Source organism: Cnephaeus nilssonii, assembly GCF_951640355.1.
Source record: "Cnephaeus nilssonii genome assembly, chromosome: 7".
In the NCBI taxonomy this organism is placed as follows: Eukaryota; Metazoa; Chordata; class Mammalia; order Chiroptera; family Vespertilionidae; genus Cnephaeus; species Cnephaeus nilssonii.
In genome coordinates, this window is record NC_137078.1 from 36,199,601 (window position 1) to 36,212,742 (window position 13,142).

The window sequence follows — 13,142 nt, forward strand, 5'->3', positions numbered from 1 at the left end:
CAAGAAATGAAATTAATTAAAGCAAGTATAAATAGGTAAGTTACAGACTGACCTCTACTTGACATATTAAAAAATATTTAGTAATACATTTTAAAATATGATTGAGGTAATTAAATTTTTTCTATAATTCAAGTCTTCTCAAACATCTTAAAATACCTGTGAGCTGAACTCATGCATTAGGCAAATCCTGATTTTAAATACTCATCTAATTGCTGAACTGTTTCATGTAAAATTGCTAATCCAGGTAGAGTTTTTGTAAAAAAACATTTTATTACTACAAAGGGAAACATGGTCACAAAAAGCCTTGAAGCGTATCTTAACGCAAATTACTATTCAATGTTCAATGCAGTAAAAAAATACACAGAGCACAAAATACTTGCCCAATTAACCTCTTCCAGGGTAAGTATTCAAAACATTAATGCACACTTGAATATATACTCCCAAGAGCAGCATTTAAGTTCAAATGATTAGAATAGATATACTAACAATACATATGTTATCCTAACACCAATAAAGTAATAAAAATTAAACTTACAAATTATACAAACAATTTATCGAATCTAAGTTAGGTAACTATAAAAATTAAACTAATACCTTCATTTTATTTAAACAAATGCCAAACATTTAGAAATTATATAAAATAAAATTTTAATGTGTGGAATGCATGCAACATGGGTGTTAACTCTCATATTTTAAACTATTAAAATTCTTACCCTTTTCCACATTAGGACAGAAATTTAAAGCTTCTTTTTTATCTAATACCTTATATTTAATTTTCTTCTGGTTGGTCAGCAGGGAGGCTGACATGCTCTTCCTTTGCTGCTTCTTCCCCTCCTTCCCCCACTCCCGCTCCTTCCCCCGTCCCCTCTGTGTCTCCCACTCCCTCTATTCCTTCACCTTCTCCCCCCGCTTCCTCTACTGCCTCCACTTCCTCTGCTTCCTCTACACCCTGTGATTCCTCTACACCCTCCACTTGCTCTACTCCCTCCACTTGCTCTACTCCCTCCACTTCTCCCACTTCCTCTTCTTCCTCCTCTTCTTCCTCCTCTTCAATATGTTCACCAATCTTTTCTTCCTCCTCTTCATCTCCTTCTATTTGCTGATCTTGAGAATGATCTTCAATTTTAAAAGGATTCTCACCCTAAAAACATGAGAAATAACTTTTAAAATCAGCACATTTCATATCAGTGAAATTTTTATATACTATATCATAAAAATACTTTTAAAGCTTTATGTTTTAACACTAGAGGCTCAGTGCACGAATTCATGCATGGGTGGGGTCCGGCCAGCTCAGCCCCTATCAGGACGGATCGGGGGCCGGGCCTGTCGGGAGAACGAAACAGTGGGAGGTTGGCCAGCTGGGCAATTGGCTGGCAGGTCCCGCCTCCGATTGGGGTGGGGTGGCCAATTGGGGGCGTGGCCCACTGCCCACAGCCCCTCCCCATGGCTGGCTGGCCCTGCCTCTGAATGGGTTGGGGGGGGGGGGGGCGCGATCAGGGGCCAGTGGCCTGGGGTAGGGGCCATGGGTGTTTGGCCAGCAGGCCCTGCTCCTGATCGGAGTAGGGGGGCCAATCGGGAGTGAAGCTGGCTGGGGGAGGGGCCACGGGCCGATCAGGGTGGTGGAGGCCTATCGGGGGCGGGGCCAGCCAGGGGGGAGGGACCACAGGTGGTTGGCTGCCAGCCCTGCCCCATTGGGGTGGTTGGGGCCCATCTGGGGTGGGGCCAGCTAGGGGAAGGGGCTGCAGGAGGTTGGCCAGCTAGCCCTGGCCCCTATTGGGGTAGGGGGTGCAATCAGAGGCAGGGCCAGCTGGGGGGAGGGGCTGTGAGCTGATCAGGGTGGGGCGGGCAATCAGGGGCAGGGCCAGCCAGAGGGGAAGGGCCACAGGGGGGTTGGCCGGCTACCCCACCCTCAATTGGGATGGGAGAGGCTGATCAGGGGCGGGGCCAGATGGGGGAAGGGGCCGGGGAAGGCTGGCTGGCCGGCCCCATCCCCTGATCAGCCGGTTCGCTGGCCACAGTGGGCGTCATAGCAACCAGTCATTCTGGTCATTATAGTCACTGGCTTTTTTTATATATATATATGACAAATCCACTAAATATATGTTGAGTACCTATTCATGCCAAAGTGAGTATATCCATTTCTGAAGTCATTACTTTATACTGATAAACTGGAAGGCTTAAAGGCCCTATTTTTTTAACTGAATTTCTAAAATTTTCTATGTGTGTAGAACAAAGACAAATACATGGGTTTTCGTAGAAACTAAGTAGATGAAGTAAAGTATCTAACTTCTGCCCTAGTTAGTTTGGCTCAGTGGATAGAGTGTTGGCCTGCATACTGAAGGGTTCTGGGTTCAATTCTGGTCAAGGACACATGCCCAGGTTATGGGCTCATCCCCAGTAGGAGGTGCGCAGGAGGCAGCCAATCAATGATTCTCTCTCATCTCTCTCCCTCCCTCTCTGAAATCAATAAAAATATTTTTTTTCAGATATTTATCTTCTACTTAATTATACTAGTAGTCAATGTACTGCTGTTGCAGAATATCTTTAAAAACAAATGAGCCTGACTGGTGTGGTTCAGTTGGTTGAGCATCATCCATGCACCAAGAATTACCAGTTCAGTTCCCAGTCAGGACATATACCCAGGTTGTGGACTCGATCCCCAGTAGAGGGAGTGCCGGAGGCAGCAAATCGATGTTTCTCATCAATGTTTCTATTTCTCTCCCTCTCCCTTCCTCTCTCTAAAAAATGAATAAAAACGTATTTAAAAAGAAAGCAATAATAAGTTTATATAGCTTAAAATGTTTTAAAAAATGCAAATGAAAATAATCTACCTAATTTTTCTTTAAACAAATGGACAAATCTTTAATTCACTAAACATTCATAGACACAATTGTATTTTAATATTTTTATTTAAATAACTGATGTGCTGGTTAGTGTGGCTCAATTGGTTTAATGTTGTCCCATGTACCAAAAGGTCTCTGGTTTGATTCCTGGTCAGGACACATGCCCAGATTTCGAGCTCCATCCCCAGTAGGGGGCATGCAGGGGGCAGTTGACTGATGTGTCTCTCTCACATGGATGTTTCTCTCTCCCTCTCTGTACCTTTCTCTCTCTCTAAAATCAATTAAATAAATACTTGAATTATGTATCTGAATTAAGTCTCAAAAATTGGACCACATCAGAAGGCTATGTTAATATAGCATGAATGAAGAGGTAATAAAGGTTTTTATAAGACTAGTGATACACTTTAAGATAAACCAGGTAGGATTGTGCAGGATAAGCTGGAGCAGCAAGAAAAGAAATACTAGTGAGGAGGCTACTCTAATAGCCCAGGAAAGGGAAGTATAAAATATGTTGTGGCACCAGTAACAGAATAGTTAAAATAGGATGAAGAAAGGAGAAGCAGCAGGTATATGCGACCTGTAATTATAACTTCAGGTGTCTAAATGACTAAAAGGCAGCTATAAACTGCAACTCAGAAGAGGGTTCAAAGTAAGATGTTTATATTTGTGAATTACTTGCACAGAGTAAGTGGTGAAGCCAAGGTTTTAAATGGGACAATGCAGGGGTGGGCTGGAGGAGAAAGTAGAAAAAAAAGCTCCAAGAATAAAACCCTTTGAAATGCCTATACTTGGGGGTAGAAGTTAGAAAAGGAACACCGAATGTAAGAGGAAACCCAGGACAGCAAAGTATCTGCCAAAACAAAGTTCAAGAATATGTAATAGATCAGCAGTGTCAAGTAATGCAATCAAGTAACAGTAAACAGAATGGAAAAAAAGTCAGTAAAGTTGGTAACTATTAAAGCTCCGTGAGGGATTTACTTTACTATCCCCTTATTTGATAAGTTTAAAATAATAAAGAATAAACCATTAAAATGTTTTATTTGAAAATTAGGTCACTGGTCATCTTAGAGCAGTTTCAAAAGGATGATATAAGTGAAAGTTTTACCCAAGAATTGTCCAAGAAGTATTTGTCACAATTTCCCACAAAGCTCTCAAAAGACAAAGGCCCAGGTCCAGCATTCCCAAATTTTACTTTAGTCAAGTAGTGGATCTCTTGCTAAAAACACAAATTCCTGATTCAATTTCAGATCTCCTGAGTCAAAATTCCCAGGGAAGAAGTCTGGTAATCTGCCTATTTAAGAAGCATTTCAGAGATAATTTATCAAAGATATTTAGAATACCCTAATTTTGAAAGTCTTAAAAAGAGCATAGGCAGATTTTTATTTGATTGGAGCCTAATAGGTGATTCTAATTACATATCTCCAATTGAGAACTACTGGGTTAAAGAATGAATAATAATATAGAGGAAGTAAAGAGCACAATGCAGGGTAAACTACCTTTCCACGTACGACCAGAGACTAAGAAAAGGTAAGTCATTTTTAGTGTAGGGATATCATAAGCATGTCTGTTTGGGTAAGGTAATAAAATAAAGAGGGGAAGTCAGATGCAGGTAAGGAATGAGATAACTGATGAAATAAGAACACACATGAAGGGTAAAAAAGTGTCTTTTCCCTCACAGATAACAAAAAAGGTGAGAGAAAGATTAATCTAAGGCAGAGAAGAGAGAACTATAGAGTTTGCATCTAATGGTCTCAATCACCCTAAGAGAAGAAAGAAATAAGAATTTAGGAAGTGAGGGGAGTAAGGATGAAATCTGGCTATGTGAAGAGTAGACAGTTTTGAAGCAGTTACTACGGGAAACATATTACATTGATAGGTAATAAGTAAAATTACTGTGAACTACAGTAAAAATGTGGCAAACAATTCTATGATATTTTTAGCAAGACAGACAGTTAACAAAGCTAACCATAGATGGCACAGTGCTGGGGACTGGTAAGAGGCAGAACAGATGAGTAAGGAGTTTTAGAATGGCAGCACTGCATTATTGTAAAAGCTGAACGTGAGTGTCCAGGCCAGGGAGTGAAGAGAACAAGGCACAACTGGAGAACTGAAAGAAACTGATGAAGTGATATCTTCATGGGGTAAAGATTAAAAAGGGTATTTTGTCAGATTGAGAGCACTTGGAAGTAAGAGTTTTAAGCCATGACCAGAGCTGACTACAAACAGAGGATATTCTGGGGAATGACAACAGGAAATAAGAGTAGACAGAAATGCAGAACAAAGGAAAATCATTGAGCAATGTGACATCAGTGCTTCTTGAACTTTAATGCAAATGAAACAACTGAAATCTTGTGAAAATGAAGATCCTTATTCAATAGGCCTGGACATTAACTAAAAATGAAACTGCATTTCTAATGAGCTCCCAGGTAATGCCAATACTGCTGGTCCATGGATCACATTCAGAGTAAAGGATCTTGAGTTCTCCTCAGTTCAGGTACTGTCTCCAAAATAGGTCCATGAGCAAGACACTCCCACCAGTGATGTCTCTTTTTCCATGAAATGATTCTAAAGTGTAGCTTGAAAACCCTATATAGAAATTCTAATTTGTGTTCTCTCTTTAAAAATTATTTTTATACATCAATAGAAACCATTAACGTCTCAAGTTTATGATATAGCAAGGATAAAAATCTAATTTTTCCTAATTTAGCTCCTATCTTTTTGATGCCATATGTCCCAAAAACTTGGATTTCAATTAGTGCTGCATTCGCTTTTTAAAAGTGGTGTCAAAAATGTAGTAAAGCCCAGACCGGATAATTTAGTTGGTTAGAGCATCGTCCCAAAACACCAAGGTTGTTGGTTTGATCCCTGGTCAGGGCACGTACTAGAATCAACTAATGAATGCATAAATAAGTGGAACAACAAAATTGATGTTTCTCTCTCTCTCTCTCTCTCTCTCTCTCTCTCTCTAAAAAAATCAATAAAAATAAAAGAATGTAGTAAGCAATGACAAATATGGTTAACAAATCTGAAAATAAGCCCCGAAGGAATAAACCAAAAGAACTGAGATTTATTCAACTCGGAAGGCACTTAACTGAAGGATAACTTAATGGTTATTAAGCATTGTAAACCCTGAGAAAGAAAACAACTACCAAGAAGGGCTTCTGGTGGCTAACTGGGCTCAAATAAACAAACAAACAAACAAACAAACAAACAAACAGAGCCTAGCAGCCATTTCTACACAGGGGCATGTCATGCAAACTGCACTTTGGGGAGAAGCCTGCACTAAATTGCCTGCAAGCACGGCTCCTGCCACCTGAGCCAGCCCTTCTATAAAGGAGTTCCTGGAATCTTATTTCAACCAACAGGACTGAGGCTTTCCCTCTCCAACTGAAGCTGTGCATCTCTATTATGATCAATCACAACAGTGCCTTTCAGACCAATCAAACTGTGAGGATTTGGAGTCCACATTTGCATGAAGATGGACAAATTAGGGACCAGGGGAAGGAACTTCTGTCCATATAAGCCAGCTCCTTTGGCTCTGAGAGAGCACTTCCCCTTTCTATCTAAGAATGAATATATGTTGGGCTGAAATACCAAAGATGTCTCACTGGAGTGAAGCAGAGCAGACCAGTGCAGGCCAGAGCAGACTGGCACAGAACAGAGTAGACAAACAGGAGCAGAACAGAGCTGCCTAGGTAGAGAAGAACCTACACCCTGGCTGCCTCATAGCCCTGAGGTTTTCACAACCATCTGCATCACAAGCTGTTTTGCATTGAATCAAGTTTCCTTCTTCACCACACAACAAACTGGAGGTATCTGTTGGCATTGAACTGAAGCCAACTACCATTGATTGTAGTTAATCACAACAGCCAAAATAAACAAAACTTCTTTAATTTATAAAGATTTAGTTACTAATGTAAGTGAGAAACTTTTGTAAATCTTCAACATAACTCTTTCAGTGTAGAATGATTTTAAAATAAAGTATCTATATATATATATATATAAAAGCTTAAGCAAACTTTACGACAGAACGACCGGTTACTATGACATGCACTGACCACCAAGGGGCAGATGCTCAATGCAGGCACTGCCCCCTGGTGGTCAGTGCGCTCCCACAGCCAACCTCCCGCGGTCCAACCCCCGGCCAGCCAACCTCCCGCAGCCCCTCTCCCGGCCGGCCAACCTCCCACAGTCCCTCCCCACCCTAGCTGGCCAACCTCCCACAGTCCCTCCCCCCCAACACAGCCAACCTCCCATGCATGAATTTGTGCACCAGGCCTCTAGTTATTTTATAAACACTCAAAAACTAGCGCTGGCCAGTGATTCTCAGTGGTTGGAGCACTGGCCTGTGCATGGAAGGTCTCAGGTTCAATTCCTGGTCAAGGGCACATACCTGGTTTGCAGGTTCGATCCCCTGCCCATTAGGGTGCATGCAGGGGACAACCAAACTATGTGACACATCTCTCTCTCTCTCTCTCTCTCTCTCTCCCCACACACACACACACACACCTCAATCCCCTTCTACTCTTTCTAACAAAATAAAAAATCAATGGAAAAAATATTCTCTAGTGAGGATTAACATAACAATAAAACACTCAAAAACCAAAATCTAATATGTATTTCTATTATTTCCTGAATAATTAAGTTACTGTTTGTACTATGTGTCCATAATATGTAAAGGATTTTATATAATGAAAAGATTCCTCAGTACTATAGGGCAAAAATTGTGAGCATCAGTGGGCCATATATAACTAATTGTTCACATTTTAGTTTCCTGACATTAGGGGAAAACCTTTCTCCTGACCTCCTGATTCCATAAGGGAGGTTTTTCTGAAGCAACACAGCTGATCTCCTGCTTCCCCTCCAACTTCATCCAAGGAAGAGGAATGACTTATCCAACTAGTATACTTGGAAGAAACTGGACATGCACAACTCAATCCCTTCTGGGTCCCTTCTTTTGGGTCTTCCTAGCAATAGAAATGATGCATTCTAGTCTAGTCTATGTCACATGGTAAACTAGGGGAAAGCTGTTGCTATCCACCTAAACCAGTAACAGAGGTTGGTGAACACTGCCGGGAGCCAATTCCAGCATGGCATAATTACAACAGTTTTATCAAAAGGTTGATGAAACTTGGGGGCTCAACAAGGGCTGAGTCACATATGTAATTACCTGTTGGAACGGCTGGAAAGGCACTTCCCTCAAACCTGAATAGGATGATTGTCTGCTGCCAGACAGCTCGGGGCATCTTAATCTACATGTTATTGCCTCCTGTTGGCCAAACACCTGAACAGCTGTAGGCTATTCCCCAATCTGACAATGCTTCTGTACCCTACCCTTTGAAGTGTATTATCTCCACCTTGCCTTAGGACAAATTGTGTTAATAAAAAGCACAGGGTCCTGGGACAAGGAGAATCCTTAGCTCCTTTAGCTGAAGCTCCTCTGACCCCCAATGCCTTTCAAAACTATCTTTCATCTCCAGACTCTTTAATCATCTACGCACAACCTTTCTCCAGATTGCTGAACCCTTCATAATGCTAGGACAAGAACCCCGGCAGACATAAGCCTGTGTAATTTAGCAATGAAATGTTAGAAGATTCACATAACTACGTATCTAAAACATATTCAAGTCATCCTTTTTCTAAAAATCGAGAATAAAGCTGACATTGTGATCTTATCAGACTCCTGTGCATTTCTCAAATGATCCAGAGCTAGGAAGGGGTTAAGGGAAAAATGGCTTATGGCTCTCTCCTGCCACAAACCCCAACAATTAGGAAAAACAGATGTTTTACATATATGCAAGATATTAAGACTAATGCTGTCTAATGTTGTACTATACTTAAATATCATAAAGAGTTACTATCACCATTTAACTATTACAATACTACAATATAACCTAAAGAGCTGATACCCTAACATCTTACCTTGACAAAACGTTCATATCGCGCCTTCACTATTGGATTATTCAAAATGCTTGTAGCCGTCAAGACACTCTCTCTTTTTATTTGTTCCTTATAAACCTATAAAAAATAGAATACACTTAAGTACTTGAAAGCCATGTCATAAAAAAAAATATTTCCATATTAAAATAACATCGTATGCTCAAATTGTTAGATTTAAATGATTTACTTTCTGGCAAATTAAGCTATAAAAAAGCAACAGTTACTGTGACCACACGTAAATATTCTATGGATTAAAACAATGGAGATTCAATGAGCAGATCAGCTTCAACAACACACACCCAGTCACCATGTAGTTTAAGTGTGGTATTCTAAACAGTGGCTTTCCCTCCTTTCTATTCTACCTCCACCTAGCCCAGTGCCAACTACTCCAACTATTAATTTTCATGCTAGAGAAAGAAAGAATAAGTTTTGAGCTAGAGTAATTACTCTATCTCTTGGCTATAACTATCATAAGACTACCCTATCCTATATAATAAAAGGCTAAAATGCAAATCGACAGAACAATGGAACAACTGAACAACCAGTCGCTATGACGTGCACTGACCACCAGGGGGCAGACGCTCAATGCAAGAGCTGCCCCTGATGCCGAAACCGGTTTGGCTCAGTGGATAGAGCGTCAGTCTGTGGACTGAAGGGTCCCGGGTTCGATTCCGGTCAAGGGCATGTGCATTGGTTGCGGGCACATCCCCGGTGGGGGGTGTGCAGGAGGCAGCTGGTCGATGTTTCTCTCTCATCGATGTTTCTAGCTCTCTATCCCTCTCCCTTCCTCTCTGTAAAAAATCAATAAAATATATTAAAAAAAAAAAAAAAAAAAGAGCTGCCCCTGGTGGTCAGTGCACTCCCACAGGGGAGTGATGCTCAGCCAGAAGCCAAGCTCAAGGCTGGTGAGCACAGAGGCGGTGTCGGGAGCCTCTCCCGCCTCCACGGCAGCGCTAAGGATGTCCGACTGACGGCTTAGGCCTGGCCCCCCCCCCCCCCCCGCCCAGAGTGCACGAATTTTGTGCACCGGGCTTCTATTTTTACATAAGGGAGAAAAGATAATTTATGCAATGTCTAGTTTCCAAAAAAGTGCCAAAGGGATATCAAAAGAGAAAGACTAAGATTTTTTAAATATTATATGTGCTCAAAGTAGCTAAAAAAAGTCTGAAAAAGTTTGAGCTAAATGAGACTCACTTTAACCCTACCAGACCATTGTACCGATTTTTCGGTAATTTCCAAATCTGCCGCTATACCGCTGTACCTAATTTTTGGTACTTTGCCTAGTACGTGAAAAAAATGCGTCACAAACTAAAAATAACCAACCAATCGTGGTCAAACCTCATGGTTAGCCATTGCAAATGTCTGCCCCCATGTGTTTGAATTGACTTTGTGTGGTTTGACGTGAAAAAATTCTGAAAATTCACAATGAAACGAGCGGCTGATGAACCAAGGACTTCAACAGGAAAGCAAAGTAGGTCTAGGCTTATCACAGTCCAACAGGTGATTGATACTTTGGTTGATTCAGACTCTGAGGTGGAATATTGGCGCTAGATGAAAGGTAGACCTATTTTCTACAATGTCTCCAAGTTCCATCTTATTCTAACCACTTGTTTGCATGTAACTAACATTTTTCTATATCATGTTGATTTTTTCTCTTTAATGCTCAGGAGCCCATCTTATTCTAACCACTTGTTTGCATGTAACTAACATTTTTCTATATCATGTTGATTTTTTCTCTTTAATGCTCAAGGCCTCAGGTCTGGTAGGGTTAATACAAAATATGAATTTGAGAACCAAGCATGTTCTATTTAAAACGTAAATCTTCAGCCCTGGCCAGGTAGCTAAGTTGGTTAGAGTATCATTCAATATGCCAAGTTTGTGGGGTTTTATGCCCAGTCAGAGCATATAAGAATCAACCAATAGCCCTAGCTGGTTTGGCTCAGTGTATAGGGCATGAGCCTGCAGACTGAAGGGTCCTAGGTTCAATTCTGGTCAAGGGCAGATTCAGGGTTGCAGATGTGCAGAAGGCAGCCAATTAATGATTCTCTCTCATCATTGATGTTTCTCTCTCTCTCTCTCTCTCTCCTCTCCCTTCCTCTCTGAAATCAATAAAACTTATTTTTAAAAAAAGAATCAAACAATCCTATATAATAAAGAGAGAATATGCAAATTGACCATCACTCCGTCACAAAGATGGCTGTACCCACAGCTGAGGCCAAGTTCCCATAAGGAGCCTTAACAAGCAATCAGCAGGGAGCAATCAGCAGGGACCTGAGGCTACGCCCTCCCTCGCCCCCGTGGGGCTTGACAGGGGACCTCAGGCTGCATCCCTGCCCGGCAGGGCTTGACAGGGGACCTCTGGCTGTGGGCCCCTCCCACCCCCCCGTCCTGGCATCAGGCTGCGGGACCTGAGGCCATGCCCCCACCCAACAGGGCTTGACGGGGGACCTCAAGGTGCACTTCCCGTACTGGTGCTGGGCTAGGGAAGCTCAGGCTGCTCCCCCAACCCCAGCGCCAGGCCAGGGGACCTCAGGCCCCGCCCCCCACCAGGGGGGGGCTTGACAGGGGACTTCAGGCTATGCCCCCTGCCCGGCAAGGCTTGACAAGAGTGGGACTGGCCAGGTCTGGATCTAGCCCAATGGTGGGGGGAGGGGTCTGGGTCTCACACGATTTTGAGGCCCAATGGTGGGTGGGTACTTAACTCTGGGTCCCCTGGTGCGCCCCAGACTCTGACAGGAAGAAGGTTTGCATACACATTTTACTAATTTTCTTTCATCTCTGACACTTCTATTATAGAGAAAGGGCAAATAGCAATATTAAATTATTTCCTCTAATTAATCCCTTTTTAATGTGCACGAATTTCATGCACTGGGCCACTAGTAAATACATAAATAAATGAAACAACAAATCAATGTTTTTCTCCCTCCCTCAAACACCCCCGTCTCACTGTCTCTCTCCCTCTCTCTCAAATCAATTTAAAAAAAACAAAACTTGTGTTTAACATTTACATTTTTAAATATGCCTTTCAAATTTTGCACAATATAAACAATTTTACTTGAAATAAATTTGACTAAATAAAAGCAACCAATATAGAAGCAAAAATATGCTAACAAAAAAATTCTTCTAGAATATTTTAGTAAATTCTTCTAAAAAATGTAAGAATAAGATAGATAGTAACTGATAATCCTTTTTACTTTCACTTTCCCTAACAGAAAAATGTTATAATCAAATCATTCCTTCCTTCCTTTTTTGTTCTAAAACACACATAACACACACAATCATTTTGTATCAACTTTAAAAAAAGTAAAAAAAAAGGGAACAGTTCAATAACAGCTATGATTTCCTGAATGCCTAGTATGTGCCAAGCACTATTTTAAGTGCCTTTTATATTGTCATTAACCTAATCTTTAAATAGTCACATAAAATAGGATGATTTATCCAACCCCACTTTACAAATAAAGTTAAACAAAATTAATTTACATGTATGTCCTGAACCACAATTCAAACCCAAAATGTCTTGATCCAGAGCCCACAATCTAACTACTGTACATATTGCCTCTCTCTAACTATCTTTACAGTAATTCACAGGTGAGATTACTAGGATTGTACACAATGGCCTTTAAAGAACAATAAGGGATTGATGAATGATTTAAGGACTTCATTAGGATAGATGCTAGAATAGAAGCAAACTTACCTGCTTCCCTTTGATATGATCAGGAGACTTTAAGTGTTGCTGAACTGAGCTATGCAAAGCAGGGATATACACACTACAAGCACTGCAGTGAACAGTCTCCACTTTCATCATGTGATCATCAGCAGAGACTCCTACAAAAAAATCCAATAAATAATACGAAATGATTCATATATTTTTATTTCAGACAAATCAAGTTTTATTATTTTGTTTCCATCATTATTTATACTCCTTCCCAAAATACTAGTAGGATTGGAGTATATAGTTTATGTTGAGTTTTTCTATATATCTCATAAATCTGCACATATGTTATTAAAAGTACATGGACAAAAGACTAAAATTATAAAGTACAATTACATTGTATTTCCTAGTCATATTATATAAATTATGGTCTGAAGCTTATACATCCATCTCAAAAAGAAAATATTTTTTAAAAATGTGATTTTTGGTAAAATAAGAATTTTCATGATTATGAATGTGGGTGGCTAGGACTAGGGGAAAAGACATCAAAATTGGATTCATGAGGAACAAAATATGTTGGACCTTGAAAATAGTAACTGATGTTTATTACAGGTAAATATATAAATATATGCAAGGGGTAGGTTTAAGAGAAAAATGGCTCCATCTGGGAATTTTAAGTAATTCAATATAGCTGGGGCACAGAGTAT

The 13,142-nt window shown here is 40.7% G+C and overlaps 1 protein-coding gene across 2 annotated transcripts in view; it reads right to left on the reverse strand.

The window, feature by feature from the left end:
* Positions 1-249: 249 nt before the first annotated feature.
* ZNF326 (zinc finger protein 326) overlaps positions 250-13,142 on the reverse strand; it is a 38,031-nt gene continuing 25,138 nt past the window's right edge. For both annotated transcript variants that reach the window (XM_079777683.1, XM_079777684.1), the window contains 3 exons: positions 12,478-12,608; positions 8,766-8,861; positions 250-1,141 (listed from right to left, as the gene is read on the reverse strand). In XM_079777683.1, coding sequence (XP_079633809.1) covers positions 770-1,141; positions 8,766-8,861; positions 12,478-12,608 — 599 coding nt within the window. In that variant the 3' untranslated portion in view covers positions 250-769. The remainder of the gene's footprint in view (positions 1,142-8,765; positions 8,862-12,477; positions 12,609-13,142) is intronic.